This window comes from Protopterus annectens, chromosome 8.part0 (genome assembly GCF_019279795.1).
Source record: "Protopterus annectens isolate FY-2018-M chromosome 8.part0, PAN1.0, whole genome shotgun sequence".
Taxonomy (NCBI): domain Eukaryota; kingdom Metazoa; phylum Chordata; order Ceratodontiformes; family Protopteridae; genus Protopterus; species Protopterus annectens.
In genome coordinates this window covers 522,088,466-522,111,403 of record NC_056741.1, presented here as the reverse complement: position 1 = coordinate 522,111,403, position 22,938 = coordinate 522,088,466, and the positions used below count along the sequence as shown (strand labels likewise).

The 22,938-nt window shown below is 42.3% G+C and overlaps 1 protein-coding gene across 1 annotated transcript in view; it reads left to right on the top strand.

The window, feature by feature from the left end:
* Window positions 1-22,938, top strand: part of PEX11B (peroxisomal biogenesis factor 11 beta) — a 316,927-nt gene that overhangs the window by 199,430 nt on the left and 94,559 nt on the right. The window contains exon 3 of the mRNA XM_044080022.1: window positions 9,859-10,060. Within this exon, the coding sequence (XP_043935957.1) occupies window positions 9,859-10,060 (202 nt within the window). The remainder of the gene's footprint in view (window positions 1-9,858; window positions 10,061-22,938) is intronic.

The following is a 22,938-nucleotide window of genomic DNA, read 5'->3' as shown; positions in this document are numbered from 1 at the left end:
AAAAGAAAATCAATGGAGACCTATTCTCGACTTGTCCGCTCTGAACACATACCTCATTGTTCCAAAATTCAAAATGCTGACCCTCCAGCAACTTCTTCCCATGCTGGGCAAGGAGTCTTGGCTGGTGACTCTAGATCTCAAGGAGGCATACCTGCACGTCCCTATCGACCAGATTGCAGAAGACACCTCAGATTTCTTGCAGGATCAGAGCATTATCAATTCTCAGCATTGCCCTTTGGCTTATGTACTGCCCAGAGTATTCACGAAATGCCTGGCATCAGTAATTGCTCATTGCAGGCTTCAGGGAATTCAAATTTACCCATACCTGGACGACTGCCTAATACAAGCGGACAACAAGGCAAAATTAACAAAAGATTTGGAAAAGGTCATACAATTGTTGCAAGCCTTGGGATACACAGTCAACATGCAAAAATCAAGACTAGTACCATCCCAAAGGATAACATTCTTGGGTGCAGAACTGGATACATCAACCCAGATGGCTTTTCTCACAGAAGAAAAACAAAAGTAACTACCAGTATATTTCATGACATTAACAACACAAACTCAGCTTACTGCAAGGAAAGTCCTGCAAGCCCTGGGTTACATGGCATCCTGCATAATATTGATTCCGCATGCCAGACTGCATATGAGAAAGTTGCAATGGTACCTAAGGAATGTATGGTCTCAACACAAGCACACTCTAGAAGCCCAGATTCCAATAATTCCATGCCTGAAGCAAGAATTCCAGTGGTGGGCTCAGGCCTGTCGGTTGAACAGAGGACTGCCTTTCCACAAACCTCATCCCATCCAGACCATCACCACGGACGCCTCAGACCTAGGCTGGGGGGCACACATGGTGGACAAGTGCATACAAGGCCTATGGACCCAAGACCAGCTGAATCTACACATAAATCTAAAGGAGATGCTGGCAGTGAAACATGCAATCCAGGCATTCCGACCATTCCTTCAACAAGGTCACGCTGATAAGGACGGACAATACCACGGTCATGTGGTACATCAACAAACAGGGAGGTACACACTCATATCCTCTGTGCCGGATGGCAATGGACCTGTGGAATGTGGCCCTGAATCTCAACATTCAACTTCAGGCCAGATTTGTACCAGGAAAAGAAAATTCACTAGCAGACACCTTAAGCAGAACCACCACGGATGCTCACGAATGGATGCTGCATCCAGATATCTTCAAAACCATAACAAAGAAATGGGGACTACCAGAGATAGACCTGTTCGCCTCCCCACACAACCACCAATTGAAGAAATTCTGCACAAGAGCATACCACCCACTTGCTTGGAGGGTGGACTCCCTTTCCTTCATCTGGAAAAACCTGACAGCATATGCATTCCCACCTCTTACTTTGATATACAAAGTCCGGAGGACCAACCAAGGGTAATCCTGATAGCTCCAGACTGGCCGAGGCAACATTGGTACCCGCTACTGAGAAGCATGTCTCGGACACACGCATGGCCTCTACCTCTATGTCCCTTACTCCTAACACAGAACAACTACAAGATCCTACATCCAAACTTGAAAACACTGCAGCTAGCTGCTTGGAATATTGCATAAGACAAAATAACCCAGATTTATCTCAGAGGGTTAAGGACATTATCCTGGAGGCTCGCAGACCCTCCACAAGGAAAACTTATTCAGCCAAATGGAAAAGATACCTCATGTGGAGTGCAGCAAAGGGGGAAAATGTCTCATTGGCAAACATAGCACACATCCTGGAATACTTAGCAGAACTGTTCCACAATGGCCTATCCTACTCCTCCATTAAGATTCATGCATCAGCAATCTCAGCAGAATACAACATGGATCCTCCTGTCTTCTCTCATCCTCTACTCAGACAGTTCGAGAGGAATCAAAAACGTAAAGCCTCCAAGGAAACCACCTTTACCTACATGGGATCTCAATTTTGTGCTGGAAAAGCTAACACTTCCCCCTTTTGAACCGGCAGCAGCAGCAGATTTACAGTTCTTGTCTTGGAAAACTGCTTTCCTGCTAGCAATTACTTCAGCAAGAAGGGTATCTGAATTACAGGCATTAATGGCAGTACAGCCCTTCCTTATCTTCCATCAGGATAGAGTGTCTCTGAGAACCAACCCTACCTTTATGCCAAAAGTGGTCTCCAGAGTATCATTGAACCAAGCAATCCATTTACCTACATTCTTCCCCAACCCACAGAACAGGGGAGAAAGACTGCTACATACCTTGGATGTGCACAGACAATTACGCTACTACCTGGACAGAACTAAGACCAACAGAAAAACTGACCAACTTCTGGTAGCATATGCAACAGGAATGCAAGGAAAAGCAATTTCAAAACAGACAATCTCAAAATGGATAGGAAATTGCATACGATTTTGCTACTCTTTTCATGGAAAGACAACTCCTGAAAATATCAGACCTCATTCCACAAGAGCTACAGCCACCACTACAGCTTTCCTACGAGGAGTGGCTACCAAAGACATTTTAGAAGCTGCTACTTGGAGCTCCGTGCATACATTTGCCAAGCATTATAACCTTCCTTTATACTCCAGATCCCGAGCAGGTTTTGCAACTGCTGTGTTGCAAGGGATCTTGACTACACCATCTTTACCTTAGTGCCTCCTCCCCCAGTTTGGCTATGGTATTCTACCCATATGTTAGGACTGCAGATGCATCCTTGAAGGACATAGTACAGTTTTGTACCTACCATAAATGTAGATGTCCGATAGGTATGCATCTGCAGTCAGGATTACCCACCCTCCTTCCCCTCTGTGGTATTCCTAGGGTACCTACCCCTCTTTTAGCTAGCTGGGGGAAATTATTATGGTGTATTTGTTTTTGTATATATGTATATATATATATTTTTTGCTCTCTATTGTTTGGAATTATTTGCATTTATCCAAATTTAGCCTTCCTAGATGGCACCTGGCATCTGGGGCAAGAAACACTGAGGAAAATGGCGTCGGCTGATGCCTTTATACCACAGCAGCTATGACGTCGGGTGGAGTGCGACATCAGCTGAGGCCAGACCCAGACTTTGGAATCCGGCCGACCGAAGGGCTGCCTGAGGCAGGACAACCCATATGTTAGGACTGCAGATGCATACCTATCGGACATCTACATTTATGGTAGGTACAAAACTGTACTTTCCATCCTCCGTTCTTTGCTGTTCTCCCTATTTACAAACCAAATAGCTTCATCCTCCCTCTCTGCCTCAATAGTGCAATACACAGATGACACCACTATTATATGTGCCGCCCCTACTCTAAAGGAACTACAAACCCTCACTCAAAATTACTTTATTTTAGCTGAAGCATGGTTCACTAACATTAAACTTATTCTTAATCCAAAAAAACTAATTCTCTTTAGTCCTGGTAGATCAACTCCTCTAAACAATGACTTTACCATAAAATCCACTGACAATACTGTGATCACCCCACCACGCACAAAACTGCTAGGCATTGAAATAGACAGTAACCTAAATTTTGTCATACACATAGCACAAACAATCAAAAAAGTAAACAAAAAGCTTGGCCTCCTTTATAGGAACAAACACTTCATCACTAAACATACCAAAGCCACTATAGCAAGAACTCGCCACTTATCCATCCTCCTTTATTCCTCCCCCATTAATCTCCACCACACAGAACTAAAAATGGAATCTTGTTACAACAAGGTAGTCAAGTTTGCAACTGACGCCTCCTATAGATCCCACCACTATCTATCCCTCAAGCAACTCAACTGGCTGGAGTTGCCTCACCTACTCAATCAACTGTCAATAGCACACAAGCTCTGCTACCTTCCTGACAAAATCCCAGCACTTCTACAACTAATTTAGCCCTACGTCACCACTATTGCCTTAAGATCTACTAACCAAACCTCATAAATGTCATCAAACATAAAAACGATGCTGGGAAATCTCTCTTTGCATGCACTATTGCCAAAACCTGGAATTCACTCCCAAGCCAAATTACCTCTACCACCTTTTACCCATTTTAAAAAACTCCTGAAAACTCATTATGAAAACAGATGGCTTTGTTCATGCTATATCCCTGGCTAACCAACCCCACTGCACTGTTTGCAATGACTCCATCAGAGATCACCTGTATCCCCTGGTGTACGTGTTTATCCAATTATATGTACCTTCAGATTCAATGACATACACTGTATTAAACAAATGCCCATCTTGGAAAAACACAAATGCATGTGATTGTATGTATTATATACAAGAACTTGTTAATTACTGTAAATATGCTCATAGGTATTTCTTTCATGGTGATCATATGCATATATACTGCTTATATCTTCTCTTATATATGTAATGTGATGTTGGAGCTTTTCTCCCCAGGCCTCCACTGAAAATGGATATTTGTCCAGTCAGACTTTCCTGGTTAACAAATGTAAAATAAAAATAAAAAAACAAGTTGCATTATGTCCACCACACATAAACTGAATATGATGAAAGCTCATTAACAGCTGCCAGTCCATGCTGTTAACAACCTGTCCTACTGATGAGGCACCAAACACTAAACACATCAATCTGGAAGTCATACTTTTCATTCACCATTTTACAGTTTAAATGTCTGTATTCCACTCTGAAAGCATACATCACACTCGCACATTCATTAAGTTTAAATAATATGTATATGTATAGTACATAATTCATCAAAAGATATAAGAATGTAAAAAGCACATTCAGCCAAGCTGAAAACGTCCTCGTTGACGCTGTCAGTACATGTACCTCATTTTGCCCACCTGCTCTACATTCTGAGAGGCACTGGTCCATATTTTGGACAGGAAAAGGTGACAGAAAGACAAAGTAATCAGTGAAGCAGGTCGGCTCTGAAAATTTATTAATGGCAAATGTTCTGCAGAATTTCAATGAATGGAACTAATCATAACAAAATGGTTTACAGTGTGAAAGCAATGACTGCTCACCTATAACCTTTTTCTCTACTCCAGAAGGCAGAGCTGCTGTGGCCACCCCCTGATAAACTGCCCCCAGGACTCGCTTTGCCATCATCTGATGTGACTAAAGTCTGCCCAGGAACGATCTCGGTCCCAGAGGACGAGTTAACCACTGCCGCCGCTACTGTCTGTGCCGATCCAATGGAACCTGGGGTTCCCACAGAGGCTGGGTGCAGGCCTGGTGAGGTGAGAGGTGCACCGGCAGACCCTGAACAGGCTGCTCTGACTCGGTGCTCATTGTAAAACTGTCAAAGGTCTGCACTCAGTACCAATATGGGCTGTGTTTATTCATTTCAGTATTGCTACTACTATTTCTGCTGAAAGGAACTGCGCATGTCAGAGTCATGCCAAGAAACACTGCTACTACGCCAATCTCCTTTGTTACTCACATTTTGTTTCCTGGCTCGAACTTAAAACACCCGTCTCTTCACTAATTTAATGATGCAGATTTTGCCAAATGTTTAATGGAATTGTATACTCCTAACTACAAATCCAAGAGAACAAGCTCAGTCTCCTTATTTGGCTACAACACATACTATGTAAATAAGTTCTGTAACAAGGCTAGAAAGGTTTGCCGTACTTGACAAATAATGCTAATAAAACAAAATATAGCTAATTACTCCCTACCTGCAAGCAAGTCATTTCTGCTGTGGAAAAAATGAAACGGAACCATGCAAGTGGCGGCCTGGATTGCAAGAATCCGATTGGCTGCCACCACTTGCTTCCTGCAACACATACAGAATCGGCTTGCTGTGATCTCAAGCAGATGCACAGTGCATGGCAATCTGATTTTTCTCATAAAATTTAAATACAAACCTGATATTACTCCACAGTGAACACTAAGTTGAGAAGGTACCTGACAAAGATCAGATACTTTTTCAACTTAATTTTTTTACAGTGGAGCTAAAACTTTACTGCAAAGTTACCAGCGCTTGTGGAAGGGACACTGGTGGCACAGCATACCTTTTCTTGCGTCTCAGAGAGCGCTCGGATGTAAGCACAAAGCTGCTCTGAGAAGGTACTCTGGATTAATAAGTTAAGTGACTTCCTCAAGGTTACACAGAAGGCAAATGAAGGGAGAGGGAATAAAACCCTGTACCACAGGTTGCACCTCATTAACAGTACATAGTGTTAATGAGCTGCACTAATTAGCTGCACTAATTGTCATGTTGATATAGCATTTGTGCAATTCAAAATCGGATCCTCTAGCATTCCTTTGTCTACTCAATGTTAAGCCAAAACATCAGAATTTAAAAACTGTATAGCAGAGAAGCAAAATTTAGAGAAATGTGTCTACAGGTACTGTTTGCAGGCTTGTCAGACTTGTGTCTTCTCATTGTAGAAGTTTGGTTGCCATAGCTCCATGTTGATACTTTATACTTCCCTTGTATAGCAATTTTTCTTTTCTTTCTTTCTTTTTTTTTTTAGTAAATTGCCTGGCCTGGCTTGCTGTAATTGTAAGGCAAAGCTTGTGTACCTGCTGCCTCCAAGGTTATGGAATAATGTACCCCACAATTCTTTCTGTTTTTGAAGATATTTTTAGTATTGGGATCTCCAATTAAATATCCAATCTTCAGTGGGTCATTCCTGGCATAGACTATCCAACAGATCTGAAGCAGTTATTGTCTTTGTAGACCAGGCAGGAGTCACTTCTGTGTAGCATGCAAAAAAACTATGTGACGATGACTGTTCCTGAATTCTTTCAGAATGAGAATGGCTGAAGTTTTTCAGGTGTTTTGTTTGAAAGGTATAAAGTGCAGCATTGCATTCGGTAATGAATTACGTAGATTTGTGAGGTACATTGATCTTCCTGGATGAAATGAATATACACCCTTGTAGTAAGCTGAACTGTCAGATATGTTTTTTCTGACATTTGATATGCAGTACTGAAAGTCTGGATTTTCAGTTTTGTGCAGTTGTCCATAAAGCTGTAACGATAGTGTCATATTTTTAATTACATAACTGTTTTAAGTTAGTTTCCTCCTTTGAATCGTGTAATGATGCTCTAGTTTTTTTTTTTTTAAAACAAAGTTGAGGATATTATTACTGCATTAAGTGTGTATTTCTGTAGACAGTCTTTGAGAATGTATGCATTGTCATGTAAGTAATTGCTACCCACTTTGCAGTCATTGTCATGTTTGGCTGTATGGAACGCATTTCCCACTTGAAAAGAAGAGAACAAAGTGGACCTAGTATAGAGCTCTGTAGAATACCACTGGTAATTTCCACTGTTTAGACTGGTAGCATACTTACTCTAATATGTGTCAAGTTGCTTAACCACGTTTTACCCCTTGAGCTACCTGTTTGACATTATTCAGTGCTTTTGATTTCAGTGATGCCCATACATAGAATAGGGGTGAGTACTTTAGCATATTAATTCATAAAGTGCTAGTGTTGCCTTTCACCACTCTTTACTAAGGTAAGCTCTCCTGTTTGACATGTCCATACTGGTTCATGTCTATCAGATGTAGGTCCCATACTTCAGTTGGGTTACTCTCCATTTTAACCACTCGTGTCCTGTCCTCGAAACCCCACAAGCTAGGCTTCACTACACAGACCATGCTTTCTCTGTCGTGGTCCCTAACTTTGGGAATCTCTCCCTTCTTTTCTTAAAGGTCATGAGTCTCATTCCATTTTCTATTCACAAATAAAAGCACATTTGAAGACTCTAGGAAAATGCAACTCTGTCTGGTCATATAACTTAATCTCTGCATCACCTTCTGTCTACATACCTCGGTCTGACTTTTATTTTTGATTGTGATTCTTTCAGCATACCAACTCTGATTCCACTCTGTATGTAATGCCTGTATATATTGTATTTTTTTTTCTTTCATTCTGTATATAATCTATTTCCTTTATACCCTCAGGACAGCTATGATATTTATTTTGCATATAATACATGTATACATTGCATTTTGTCATTCACTTTTGTGTATAATGTCATAGTATCTATTGTGTTTTTCCCGAGCGGAGACTGAAATGGGTCCAATTCAAAATAAAATAAAGACTTTATGTACGTCATCAGTTTGATATGTCTGAAATTGGATATCAGTTGATTTCTCCTTAATGAAACGGTGCCATTATAATCCCTATATCCCCGTGCTGGCATTTTGTTTCACATGATAAAAGCTTAGTTTTTTTAATGAATTTTTATAGAAATACACCAGGTATGTTGTTTGGTCCCATACACCTTGTGTTTTTTTTTTTTTTTTTGTATTTCATTTATGGCAACAGTTTTCATATCTGCAATTATGTAAGAAGTTTGAGGAGCACTCTGGCATGTCTTTTTGTTATTGTGGAGTTTTCACAACTTTTTCTTGTCCAGGTGCCTTCACTGAGCCCTGTGACTAGATGATCTCATCTTCATTTATTGATAAAATGTTACTTTCACAAGTTTTTAATATAAATAAAGAATACATTGTTGTTGCTTTCAGTCTTTAAGATTGAGCTGAGTTTGCACTTAGTCTGCAAAGCAAGTACTTTCTTGGCTAATTCAGTGTAGATCTGTTTTTATGACTCGAGTAATGGTTTGAAACCTTAGTAGTAGTACTTTTTTTTTTTTTTCTGTGGTGTAGCCAGTACCATAAAGAGGGTGTTTCCCTAGAGGCAAACTGTCAGGGGGCCCCGACTGGCAGTACTGAAGAGCTAATGATCAGGAGCAAGTGAAATGTCAGGATTCGTTTCCCCAGCTACAGCTGATTTCATGGCTGCTAAAATAAATGTTTAGTAGCTTTTTTTTTTCAGTCCTCAAATTTGATTTTGAGGGGAGACACCAATCTGGGGACAAATGAACTGTCTACTACTCTGTGCATCGTTATAAGAGTCAACAAATTTTTTTTTTTTTTTTAAGTTCATTAGTAAGTTTTTTTTTTTTTTTCCAGCATGTGTTCACAAGTGCAGAAATGGATAATGATGGTTCATATATTTATTCCTATTTTAACAGCTTCCTTAAATTTTGTAACCGTAATAGTTTCTCATCCATAAACTGTTGTTTTAATAACATATTTATAAAGGTGTATAGAGCGCAAGAGGTAATACAGTTGTAAAAGACATAGCATTTTCATAGGTTCTTAGGTTGGTACTAGGCTATATCAGCCCTAGGGCCTATACAAGCCTAGCCATAACAATTCCCTGGCTATTTCTTCCCACATTATTTACTTTCCTGGACCCCTGTCTAGCAGGGCGACTGACGTGATCCCTGGGGTGAATTTCCTTTCTCCCATCCAATCGTCAAGGTTCCTCTTGGGTCCAAAGAGGCACTCTGCTTGACATGTATGGGCAATCTATTCCAGAGTCTGGGGAGTCTCTGGGTCAGGAACCTATCCCTCCAGCATGTTTTGTTTATTGTGATGACAAGGTTTAGATCCCTGGAGCGTGTAGCTCTGAGGGATTGGGATTTCTTTAAGTGTAGCATGTCCAACAGCTCTGGGTTTGACATGGCCTTGTATGTTAAGCAGAGATCGCCTCTGTGTTGACGATATGCGACAGAGTAATGCTGGAGTTTTTTAAGGTGGTCAGCGTAGGGCATCTGCTTTAGGCCTGTGATTCTTTTAGTGAGGTATTTCTGAGGCCTTTCCAGTTGTTGCAGATGTCTTGAGAGGTACATACCAAATGGGGCATTGTATTCTATAATGGGTCTAATGAGGGATGAGTACAGTGGGACAATGACCTCCTTTTTTCTGGATGAAAAGCCCTTTGTGATGAGGTGTGTCACATAGAAGGATTTCCTGACTGTTGTGGCGATGTGGTTATCGAAGGTAAGACGTAAAACGTCTTGGCTGTTAAGAGGTATGTCTTCTGGTTTCTAGTTGATACGTAATAAAACCTCTTTCCATTTTGATATTCTGATTCCGTTTTCCTTCTACCAATTTTCATTTGTCCAGTATTCAGATTGGGTAACTCGGCTGATGCTTTGGAAGCTGCTAAGCGGGCCATTCATCTTTCAGATGTTGTTCTTCGTTTCTGCATCACAGTGAGCCACCTTAACCGAGCAATGTACTTTGCATGTGACAACATTTTATGGACTGGAAAGGTTGGTCTACTTTCCAAACTAGACCAGGACAAATGGAGCCAGCGCTCTTTCAGGTACAGTGTTACTGTTCAAGATCATGCTGTTTAAAGGACAACTATGATCAGACATTTTTAAAAAAATTTTGTATTTAAATTGCTCCTAAGTGGATCTGATGAGATCTGCCATACTAACAGAATTTTGCTTTTCGACTAGTGCATCTTTTTCTACTAATGCACCTTGTATAGTTAGAGATGCTCGCAGTTGGCTTGTTTACTCCAGAGTTTCTTGCAACCTGCTTTCAAATACCCCACTGGGGACATTTTTCTTGCAATTAATGTTTAAGCAGTTATTGACCTTTTTATTTAAAGTGTGAGGAAAACAAGTCCTGACTTTAATTTTTTTATCAATTTTGTTTGGGGTCTCAGCATGACATTTCAGGTTGTCAGGATTATGCAAGGTTTCGAGCTAAAACCCTTAAACATAGCGCCAAAGTCTTCACAGCCCATGTGGAGTCCTACAACCCATTTCCTTCCGCTTCTCATTCCTCCGCTCCTCCCACTACCATGCCCAAGAAAAGCAAGAGAAAACATCGAAGTAAAAGGTTTCAGAAGATGACTGACTTCTGTGTCCATGTGTCCGGCAGCAACTCTGGTGAGATTCTTATGAAGTCCCCTGGTCATACGGCTCCTAGACTTAGGCTTGAGGCATTGTGCATGTCTCCTCAGGAGGCCACCATGGCAGCAGGCCATTTGGTTACATCTTCTCCAGTAACTTTTGGGTCTGAAGCCCCTCCACAGGCTTTGGCTTCCAGTGTCAGAGAGTTGGTTACCAAGGGTGATTGTTCGTGCACAACAGCCAAACAAGATAAACTATCTTCAGGAATCCAGACTTGAGATTATGGTCATGCACCTGCAAGGCTTTCCTTTCTATATAGATACCTAAAGCAAAGAAACCAGTCAGCTTGCCTCAGCCTACTTCCCAGTCTTCAGGTGCTACAACTCTGGTTGGAAGTTTGGTCCTCCTTAAAGTAGCCCGAGAATTCATGGCCTTTGTGAAATTTAAGGAAACCAGACGACCAGAACTGCCTACCCCTGAAGCATCTCCCAGTAAAAGGAGACGTTACTTTTCAGGAGAATTATGACTCCTTACGATCCAAGGATGAGGAAGACTTCATTCTGAACATGTTCCACCTCAGTCCTACCCTGACTTAAGTGCTACCCTCTGTTCTGCTTCTCATCTGAGGATTTATCTTTTAGAGATACCTTGCATAAGATGGAGGGAGCCTTTAATTGGGAAAGCAAAGAATTTGGTCAGGTTTAAACCTATTACAGATGGCTGGCTTCTAAGTTTTCCTTCCCCAGCACCACTGACTACTGTGCTAGATGGTGTCTTTGATTGCTTTGCACCGAGTCTCTGCCACCTGCTCGAAGGGAACCAGGTTGTTTCTATAGAGTGCTTGACACACACAAGAACCCACAAGATGATCCTTCAGAAGTGTTTACTGTGTCTATCAAATGTGCTCCTAAGAGTGTAACTCGCTAGACACCCCTTACCTAATGATAGAGAAAGTAGATTTACATAGATTTGGCAAAAAGATGTGCATGACCGCTGGTATAGAAAACGGGTGCCAGTGTAAAAATACAAACAAAAACTTGATTTCATAAAAACAAACAAATGTTTAATTGTAACACAGCAAACTCTGACTCCAACACAAACAAGGTTTCCCTCCCAATAACATTGTTGGGACAACCATGATACTTATTACCCCCTTCTGGCCAAGGCAGCACTGGATGTTATTCGTGTTTCACTGTTGCAGTCCTCACATTTGGGTTATCTGCTTGCAGTAGCCCTCAATCGGCCTGATTATCAAAGTCTTGGGTCCTGCGTTGGTTGCTGTCTCATCCTCCGAGACGTCAGGGATATAAAGCATGCAGCCGACACCATTACATCAGTTTTTCTTGCCGTGTGGTGCCCGAAGCAGAAGTAGTTCAAGTGCCGGTCGGCCAACTCCTGAAATTTTCGTTTTCGAGTTTCAGAACCAAAGTCTTTAACTAAAGCTAAGTACCCCATTGGGGAAACTTTTCCTTGCTCTAAACCGATGTCAGTAAAAGTCAATAATTGTATTTCTTGTGGAAAGCAAATACCTCATAAAGATTTTCATTCGTACTGTATTCCTTGTCTAGGTCCTGACCACGATGTACCTTGCTGTCAGTTTTGTGCCTTATTTAAGCAACAAACTATTCGTCGTCTGTATATTTACGCTTCTAAATATTTTGGTACTCTGTTCAATTATCCAGATATGTCTTTGGTAAGCTATCCAACTACCGACATTCCGAAAAAATGCAAAGATAAAGACAGAGACAGGCTACCTAGGTCCAAATCTGCTGACAACGCTTCTCCTAAGCCATTCACCAGTTCGCCGGTACTCAGTGAGGTGTTTTTGCAGCCCCTGATACCTGCTACTTCAGATTCGCAGGCCTCTACTAAGACTCATTCGGAGTCCAGTATGCCGCGAGGTGCTTCAACTGTGGAACCTGCGGATGTCTCTACCTTGGATGGGTCCGGAGCCGCTGTGCAGGCACCGGCTTCTGAGGGTGTATTCAGGCCTACTGACTTGCATATTAAACCAATGCCATCTTCTTCAAGGCCTAAAACTTGAACCATGCCTAGAAAACAAGACCCCCAGACCACATGGTTAGGCTTCTATGCCTAAAAATCAAGAATGGCTGAAGACCTTATTACTTTAATCAGGGGAAGCCAACCTTCCCCCTCTAAGAGACCTAGGACTGAATTTGCTTATGATACTTCTGACCAGTATTCTGAAATTTCAGTTTCCTCTGATGACCAGGATATTTACCCTTATCTACCTATGAGGATTCTGATGCAGTGGACTGTATTCCCTCTGCCCCCCCCCCCCCCCAGAGGATTTCTCTTTTGGTGAAAACTTGCATACTGTTAGGGAGCATTTTCATTGGGAAAGCCAGGATTACTCTGATTCTAAAAAGAGGCTTGGGGATTTCTTACTCCTGCCCCAGCGCAGGTCTTTAGCTATCCCTCCTGTACTAGACATTGTTGATGATGCCTTTTTGGAATCTAGCTTCGCCCCTGACTCTCTACCTTCTGCTCCTAGAAAACCTGATAGATTGTACATGGTTCCTGACTCTCTCAAGTTCCTTTTTAAAAATCCTACTGCAGATCCTGAGACCATTTCACAGGGACCCAAGGGCACTAAGGCTACTACTGCCAAAAATCCTACCCCTCTGATAGAGACTCCAGGGCGCTGGATAGATGGGGTAAGAAGGTATACACTTCTGCAACCTTGGCCATTAGGGCCTTAAATTGCCAGTTTCATATGTTAAAGTATCAGCAGCATATTATTGGATTGCTTAAACAGAAAATTATGATTCCTGACTGTGCTGAAAATAAGGATTTGCAGAATTTAATGGTTGGAAAACATACTTTGCAATGTGGTTTTGATTTACTAGAGGCATCTTGCAGGGCTGCTGTCACTGGGTCTATACTTGGACGGCATGCTTGGCTTAAGCGGCAATCCTTGCCAGATCATGTTAAAGCTAAATTGCTGGATGCTCCTTAAATCAGGACCGCCTGTTTGGCAACAAAGCAGAAGTTCTTAAGATGGAGGAAAAGCTAAATCTATGCAAACTGTTTCCTACAAATATAGCCTCCAGGATTTAGTAGGCATTGGCCCTCTAAGAATTGGTCCTTTCCTGCCTCTTCCAGGCCTTTTCAGTCCAAACCCAGAACCAGCAGAACATCCAGGCTTCAGTCCCAGGGTATGTACAGGACTAAGCAGTGGGGGGCTCCCACTTCCAAATCAGGGAGTACTAAGACTCCCCCCATGGTAAACTGTCTCAATGACTTAGCTTTAAAACTTCCATGCACTTCTCAACCGACTGCTCCTTTAGGGGGAAAGATTGCTCTGCAGGCAAAAAACTGGGAACTCATTACCCAGGATAAATGGGTTTTAAATATAGTTTCCCAAGGATACAGATTTCACTTCCACATGTTACCAACCCCAAATGGTTGGCCAGATCTACCCTCAAATCAGTGGGCAAAGGCTCAAAAGCAAGTACTCTCTCTCTCTCAAGCATAAAGGCTATTCATACTGTACCAGAAGAGGAAAAGGGACAAGGTTTCTACTCAAGACTTTTCCTAGTACCCAGAAAAGACAACTCATGGCATCCTATCCTGGACCTTTCTATCTTAAACACCTTTTTGGTGATTCCAAAATTCAAGATGCTAACTCTTCACCAGTTGCTTCCTATGCTAGGCAAAGATGCCTGGTTGGCAACACTGAATTTAAAGGATGCCTACCTGCACATCCCAATCAAGGAATCTTGCAGAAGATACCTAAGCTTTAAAGCAGGCTGCATGCACTTTCAGTTCTCTGCACTACCCTTTGGCTTAACTGCGCCCAGGGTATTCACAAAGTGCCTAGCTCCAGTCATTCCATTTTGCAGACAAAGAAATATTCAAATATACCCATATCTGGACGATTGTCTAATTCAGGCAGAAAGCCAGGACATGCTTTTGAATCATCTGGCATTTGTACGAAAGGTGCTAACTTGTCTGGGGTACACCATAAACGAAAAGAAATCACATCTGGTACCCTGTCAACAAATTATATTCCTGGGAGCAAGCTTGAACACAACTTCCCAGATGGCTTTCCTCATGCCAGAGAAACAAATTCATTTGACAACTTACTTCAAACTAGTGGCCACTAAAGCCTCGCTATCTGCAAGACAAATACCGCAAGCCTTGGGGTTCAAGGCCTCCTGCATTCTACTAATTCCATATGTAAGACTGCATATGAGGAAACTACAATGGTATCTAAAAAGCCTATGGTGTCAACATTCTCAGGATCTAGAAGCAATGATTCCTATCATACCTTGCCTACAGTTATAATTCCTTTGGTGGGCAGAGGCCTGCCACCAAAACAAGGGACTACCATTCACTCTACCTCCTGCCACCCATACCCTAACAGACGCATCAGACTATGCATTGGGGGGCTCACCTGGCAGGGAAGTGCATTCAGGGCAAATGGAACCCAAGTCCAATGCACCTGCATATGAAATGTTAGCTGTACAGAATGCTCTGATAGCCTTCAAGGACCACATTCTTCCAGGACAATTAATGGTAAAGACGGACAACACCACTGTTATGTGGTACATAAACAAGCAGGGGGGTACCCATTCTTACCCCCTCTGCAGACTAGCCATGGCTCTGTGGAACACAGCCTTGAGCTACCAGGTGCATTTACAGGCTCAATTCCTACCAGGAAAACTAAATATACTGGCAGACTAACTAAGCAGAAATCTCATCGACCCACACGAGTGGAAACTGGAACCAAAGACTTTCAACATGTTGATAAACAAATGGGGGAGCCCAGATATAGACCTTTTTGCCTCCGAGGAACTACCAATTGGACAAATTCTGCACAAGGACTCCCCACAAACAAGCTTGGAAAGTGGATGCTGTGTCCTTCAGCTGGAAAAATCTATCAGTCTATGCCTTTCCTCCTCTGCCTCTCCTCTCCAAAGTACTACTAAAGATCAAACAGGACAAACCAAGGATGATACTGATTGCACCAGACTGGCCATGCCAACACTGGTGTACCCCCTCTTGCGCAGTGTGTCACTGCTAGCCCCATGGCACCTGCCTCAGACCCCTACCGTGCTGTCACAGCAGGAGAGCCAGATTCTGCACCCCCAGCTTCAAACCCTGAACCTGGCAGCCTGGCTAATTACCTAATCTCTGTTGCCATCCCTCAGTAAACAAGTGTTGGATGTCATTTTGGAAGCAAGGATGCCTAGTACTAGAAAATCTTATGCTGAAAAATGGAAAAGATTCTGTGCCTGGAACCAAACTCAAGGGATGGCCACAGCAGCGCCCAATTTACCTCAGATTCTTCAATACTTAACTGAGATGCTTCACGAGGGCCTTTCCTTTTCCTCCTCCAAAATTCACACCTCAGCAACTTCAGCTCATTACAACACTGAACCACCCCTCTTTTCTCACCCACTGCTCAAGCAGTTCCTCAGAGGGACCAAAAACGTAAGACCACCCAGGAGAGCCCCAATTCCAGCCTGGGACTTTTAACTTTGTATTGGAAAAACTCACTCTTCCTCCTTTTGAGCCAGCTACAAGTGCAGAGTTAAAATTTCTTTCTTGGAAAACAGCCTTCCTTTTAGCAATCACTTCAAGAATGGTATCTGAATTACAGGCCCTTATGGTAGTGGAGCCTTTCATCATCTTTCATGTGGACAGGGTGTCCCTCAGGACCAATCCCTCCTTCATGCTCAAGGTGGTATCCAGTGTGGTTCTTAATCAATCCATTCATTTGCCAGCCTTCTTTTGTAATCCACAGAACAAAGGGGAATGGATACTGCACTCCTTAGATGTGCACAGACAACTTAGATTGTACCTGGACAGGACTAAACCTCAAAGGAAATCTGAACAACTGCTGGTGAGATTTGCTGCAGGGGCAGAGAGGAGGGCTATTTCAAAGCAAACCATTTCTAAATGGATAAGCCATTGCATTCATTTCTGCTATAAGCACCATGGAAAACGTATCCCACAAGGGATTAGACCTCATTCAAACAGGGCTGCATCTACCCTAGACCACATTCAACCAGGGCTGCATCTACCTCTACAGCCTTTCTCAGAGGTGTCCCTACCAGAGACATCCTAGAAGCTGCTACATGGAGTTCTGTACATACTTAGCATTACCATTTGCCAATTTTCTCTAAATCCAGAGCTGGCTTTGCCACTGCAGTCTTGCAGGGCCTTATAGCTGGTCCTAATGCTATCTAAATTCCTCCTCCCATCCTTACCTTTGGGAATCTACCCAAATGTGATGACTGCAACAGTGAAACACGAAGAACATAGTACAGTTGCGTACACTTACTATAAATGTAGATGATCGAGTATATTCACTGTTGCAGTCCTGGTTACCCACCCTCCAGCCCCCTGACTTCTTTTGCCTATACCTCTACTCTCCTTTGCTATGCTTAAAAAGCTTTTTGGTGTATTTGCTTTTTTGTTGGAGGTATAACCTTATATATGTATATATATATGTATATCTCTATATATGTGTATATATATGTATATATATATATATATATATATATATATATATATATATATATATATATATATATATATATATATATGTATATATATAATTGCTTCCCATTAGCACCTGACATCTGGGGCAAGAAAAACTGATGTAATAGCGTTGGCTGCATGCTTTATACCCCTGACTACCTGACGTCACGGAAGATGAGACAGCAACCGACGCAGGACCCAGGACTTTGATAATCAGGCTGACTGAGGGCTACTGCAAGCAGATAACTCAAATGTGATGACTGCAACAGTCAATACACTCTAGCATCTACATTTATGGTAATTGTACACAACTGTACTTTCTCTCTCTCCTCTTGACTTGAAAGGAGGTACTACATTTTTCCACCTGTGATAGAGCTACACAGTTAGCTAAAGGGGTCCATTATTCATCATTTGACCAACCCCCAATAGCCAGGAAGATTGGAGTCTAACCCCAGAAAATGCAGACTCTCTATTGACGTGCTGTCTATCCTAAGAGAGGCTAGAAAACCAACTTCCAGAAAATCAGACTTGTCTGAATGGTAAAGGTTTTTTTCTTGGTGCCATAGCAAAAGTATCATGCTTCCTCATGCAGATATAAATTTAGTGTTTGAATATTTTTCTAGGTTATTTCATCAGGGCCTTTTGTACTCCGGTGTCAAGGTGCATAATTCCACCAACTCTGACTGCCTCCCTCTAGTCTCACCCCTACCTAAAACAGTTCCTAAAAGGGGTTATCCATCTAAGACCTCCAAGGAGAAACCCAGTCTCATTGTAAGATTTGAACTGTGTATTAGAAAACTAACCTGGCCACATTTTGAGCCAACAGCTTCTGCTGCTATAAAGATGCTTACATGGAAGGCCACACTACTAACAGCTGTCACAACAGCCAGATAGGTCTCAGAGCTACAATCCCTAGTGTACAAAGAACCTTTCATTGTTTTCCACAAGGACAGGGTTAACCCTTAGAAGTATAACCCCTCTTTTATACCCACGGTGGTATCAGAGCTCTCACTGACAAGCTCTTCACCTGTCAAGTGTTCTTTCCAAACCCACAAAATATAGCTGAATAAGTCTTACATTCCCTGGATGTGAAGCAGCAGGTCAGGTATTATCTGAACACAAAAAAGTTCCCAAATAGGGCAGAGCAACTGCTAGTGGTTTTTGCAGAAGGGAAAGAAGGTAGACCCATCCAACAGAAGATTTCAAAATGGATATCCAATTGTATTAGTCTTATGCTGTTGATGGTAATACTTTCTGTTATGCTCATGATGGTAAGCAACTACCAGCCCATCAGCGAGATGCAGGGCAGCCACCACTGCCTTTCTTAAAGGTGTCCCTACACAGGCTGTTTTGGAAGCTGCTGCATGAGCTTCTGTCCACACCTTTACTAAAAGTTATCATTTAGGCAATGCCTCTAGGACTTGGGCAGGATTTGCTACTGCTATCCATCAGAACCTGCTGTCCCAAGGGCCACCAAACAGCATAACCACACACTGTAGTTTTGAGATTTCTTCCAATAGTCAGTACTGCAACCTTGACTACAAAGAACATATCACAGCTGTGGTGCACTTAACATAATTGTAGATGTTCAAGTTGATCATTGTTTAAGTACAAACTCCCTACCCTTCTGTCTGCTGGCCCCTCCCAGTACTGGGGGGGACTTTCTGAACTGTTTAATCCGTCATCATCCCCTCCATATATTCAAAGTCCATAGTTAAAATCTTCATTTATTTCTCTCTCAAACTATTGACAGCTGGAAAGGTTATGTCCTCTGACATCAGACTGCTTAACACAGCCTAGAAAGACCTGAAGGTGGAGCTGACTGATGGCCCTGTTATACTCTGACATTTGTATATCGGTCCTTGGACCTCTGTCAGCTAAGGATGGTGCAAAGACTCTGGAAAATCAAGGTCAGTTATGGACTTATGCATGGCATGAAGACCTGAGAATCAGTACTGCAACATCGATCTACACAAACCTTTACAATTATGGCAAGTGTAACACAACTGTACTTTCACCCCATATCAGACTGTGGCACTGCTCCAAATTCTTCAGCTATGTTTCCCCTCTCCTACCTTTCCTTAATGCTTCCTGTATACTCTCCACCTCCTCCCCTCCTTCCACAACTTTACTCTTTAATCCATATCTCAACTTTCAGCTTAAAATACTTTTATCAACTAAACCTACTCCTGGATTCACAAATTTTATTAACTACTTAACCTATTTTTCTTCCCAGCTAGACCTGCCTATCCTTCTCCTCTTCACACTCGCAAACCTGTCCTCTGCTTCTACTCTGCTCTTACTAAATTCCAAACTCTCTTATTCTTCCCATACTGTATTCTCAAACTGTCTGCTCTGTGATCCTAATTCACCTTATGTATACTAATTTGCTTTATCAATTGAATTTTGATTTTTTTTAATTAATTGCATTATCAATAAGATTGATATTTTTTGTTTAATATTTATACATACAATTTCTTAACTACGGTAGAGTACTGATGTCGCTTGGCCAATTTGTCTTATCCCAGAATGTCAACACACATCAAGTGGGGGAAAAATAAAAAAGTAATAAAAAATGAAAATCTGTGCAATAAAAGAGCATGCTGAAAACCAAGGAATATTCAATATACAATAGAAAAATGATTTAAGGATGTAGTTTAATGACTTATGGAAGAAACATTCACTGCATTGTTACTGTCAGCCATCTGAACATAGGTTTGCTGACCCTTACTGTAAATATGATAAGGATAATTGTTTAGAAAGGATATATATATATTTTTTTATCTTGCTTCATCTTGAAATCTCATCATAGGAGGTTACTAGCCTAATGGCCCTGGGGCCCTTACAAGCCTAGCCAAGAGTTTATCCCAAAAAAGAAACCTCAGTCAGCACCAGCCACCCATGTCAGTGAGAAACACAGGTAGAACTCATGGGATAAATTTGTGGTTTCCCTTCCAGTCATCAAGGTTGCGCGAGGGTCAGCAAGGTACTCTGATGCGTATGTGAAGTCTATTCCAGAGATTGGGCATCCTCTGGGAGATGATCCTGTCTCTCCAGCAGGTTTTGTTGATGTCATATATTAGATTTAGGCATTTTGAGCGGGTAATGCGCGAGGAGTTAGACTTATGGATATGGAGCATCTGTAGTAGGGCAGGGTCCGAGATTGCATTGTAGGTAAGAAACAGATCACCTGTGAGCAATCTGCATGATACCGAGTAGAGTGATAGTGATTTGTGCCTGTCCACATAGGACAGGTGCTAAGAGGCCATGGATTCTCTTTGTGAGGTATTTCTGTGGCCTTTCCAGTTGATGCTGATGATTGGAGAGGTACATACCAAACGGGGTGTTGTACTCAATTTTAGTCTGAGGGAGAAGTATGGAGAAGGCAGTAACCTCCTTTTTTCTGGATGCAATCCTTTTACTTATGAGATGAACAAAGTAAAAGGCTTTTCTGATCACTGCCACTACATGATGTTTGAATGTGAGATTGTAGTCCACCCAAGTACCCAGGTCTCTCACCACAGGTTGTGTGCTTAGGGGGTTGCCGTTGATGCAGTAATCGGTAGAGAAAGTGTTTTTGCTGAATGGTATGATGCATGTTTTTGCATTTAACTTGAGGCCATGACTTTGGCAACAGTCATTAGTTGCAATTTGTTAACTTCATTTGGGGAGTCAATGACAGAACCTAACTTAGTTGGCTGCAGGCCTGGTCAGCCACAGGCCTTTTGTCTTTGCCTGGACCTCTGAAAAGTAGATGCCAAACAGTGGGGATCCAAGGGCAGATCCCTGGGGAACTCCCCTAGTGACAGATTTGTTATCAGAGGTGGAGGTGCCTATTTTGACTTTGAGGGTCCTGCCGGCGAGCCAGTTAGCCACCCACCTGATGAGACAGGGATTTACGTCAAGTTGTATTAGCTTTTTGATGATGCCAGAGTGGGATGTTGTGTCGATTGTGTCAAAGGCCTTGGCCTAGTCAAGGTAGGCTGTATGTACTGTCTTTACCTCATCCAGGGCCTTGCTGACAGTGTCGAAGAAGTCAACCAGGTTCAACAGGCAAGATCTGCCTTTGACTAATCTAAACTGGGTGGGGTCAAGTGCTTGGAGATTGTATATGTCCTTGTTTATGAGTTCCATAATAATACCCTCCATGGCTTTACAAATCAAACTTGTCAAGTTAATGGGGCGATAGTTTCCAGGGTCAATAGTGGCACCTCCTTTGTGCAAGGGGAAGATGATGGCAGTTTTCCACTCTGCTGGAGTGAAGCCTGTACTTAGGCTATGGTTGAATTTGGTGCTCAATGATGAAGCTAGTTCTTGCTGGAGATGGTGCAGAATTCAACCTGGGATACTATCAGGCCCCATGGAAGTCGTGTTTTTGCCTTGGATAGGGCCTTTAACAGTTGATCTATGGAGATGTGAGGTGTGGAACAAGTATCGGGGATATTGAAAGGGCCTTTGGCGGGACAGGTGGTTGAAGTTTGCTCTGAGCCTATCTGCTAGCAGGTTGGCTAATTTAACAGGATCAGTGTACGTGATGCTGTTAAGTACAAATTTGGAACAGACTTTGGCTTTGACATGGAGGTTCCTGATGTGACTGAAGAAGGCTTTGTAGTTTCCCTTGTTTTCGAGGCTAGTTTCGATTCATAATTGGCTTTGCTGGTTTTCACTAGTGATCTGATTTGCTTTTTGAGGCTAAGGAGGTAGTTTTTTCAGTTTGGAATTTGTTCCATTTTATCCTTGGACAACAGTTGCTTCCTTTTGTTGTAAAGCTTTATTGATAGAGGATGTCCACCAGACAAGTTTGTTTTTCCTTGAGCAGGTTTTAGTTCTGTTGGGTATAGCTGAGTTCATGCAGTTGTACAGGTGCTTGTATACTGCACCTGACAGTTTCAGCTGTTTATCTGTGGTAGGTGTATATTTTTTTAAGACCTAAATGCAATGTTGAGGAGTGTAGAATCTGTCAGAGCCTTCACCCCAAGGCCATTGGAAGTGGTTGGTTTTTCACTCTGCACTGTTCAAACTGAAAGTGACCCAGTGCCATCACACAGTCCACTATGGCATTTGGAGGTTTGTCCTTAACGTCCCAAGATCCTCCTCAAGAAAAGACATTTCTGTGAGAAAGAAGAGAGAGAGGGGAGACGTGCAACAATTGTCTGATGTCTCAAGTTTATCCAGTTGGTAGAAGTGTGTCATTTCTGGCGAGGCACTTTTGCAGTTCCGGATTATGCCTATTCATCTGGAGGCCTCTGACAAATACCCTTTAGAGGCCATCATTTCAGGATCCTAGCACATTCCACTGGACAAACAAGCATGGATCAACTTCCAAGGATGCCAAGCTCCCATTGCCAAACCATGTTTCATTGTATCTGAAGGGAACATGGGATCCAGCCATAATCTTGGAAGATGTCACGTGCCACAAGGTGGAAATCTGGCATTTCCCTCTACTCTCCAAGCAGGACCAAGTTTCCTGCAGGCATCTCTGAGTTCCAGATGTTGTGTGGTTCTTTACCTTTCCCTACCGCCTCTCTCCCTCAGGAGTGGATAGCCATTGAACAAGGTTTCTTAGAAGCTTTACAGACTCTGCAGCCTTTGACAGAGCCATTTGTGTGTGGAGTCCCCACTCTTTAAAAAAAAAAAAAAAAAAAAAGACAAAAAGTGTGAATACCTTCCTACCAAAGTTGAGGCTCCTGCAAAAGTGAGGGGTTAGACCCTGATTACTGTTTTCAGATGTCTTCCTCCCTCAAACTGACACTTGCACAGAGGACATTGTTTTCTCTGACTCCCTTGCAGATGAACTCTCTTTTGAAGTATGAAAATCACATGC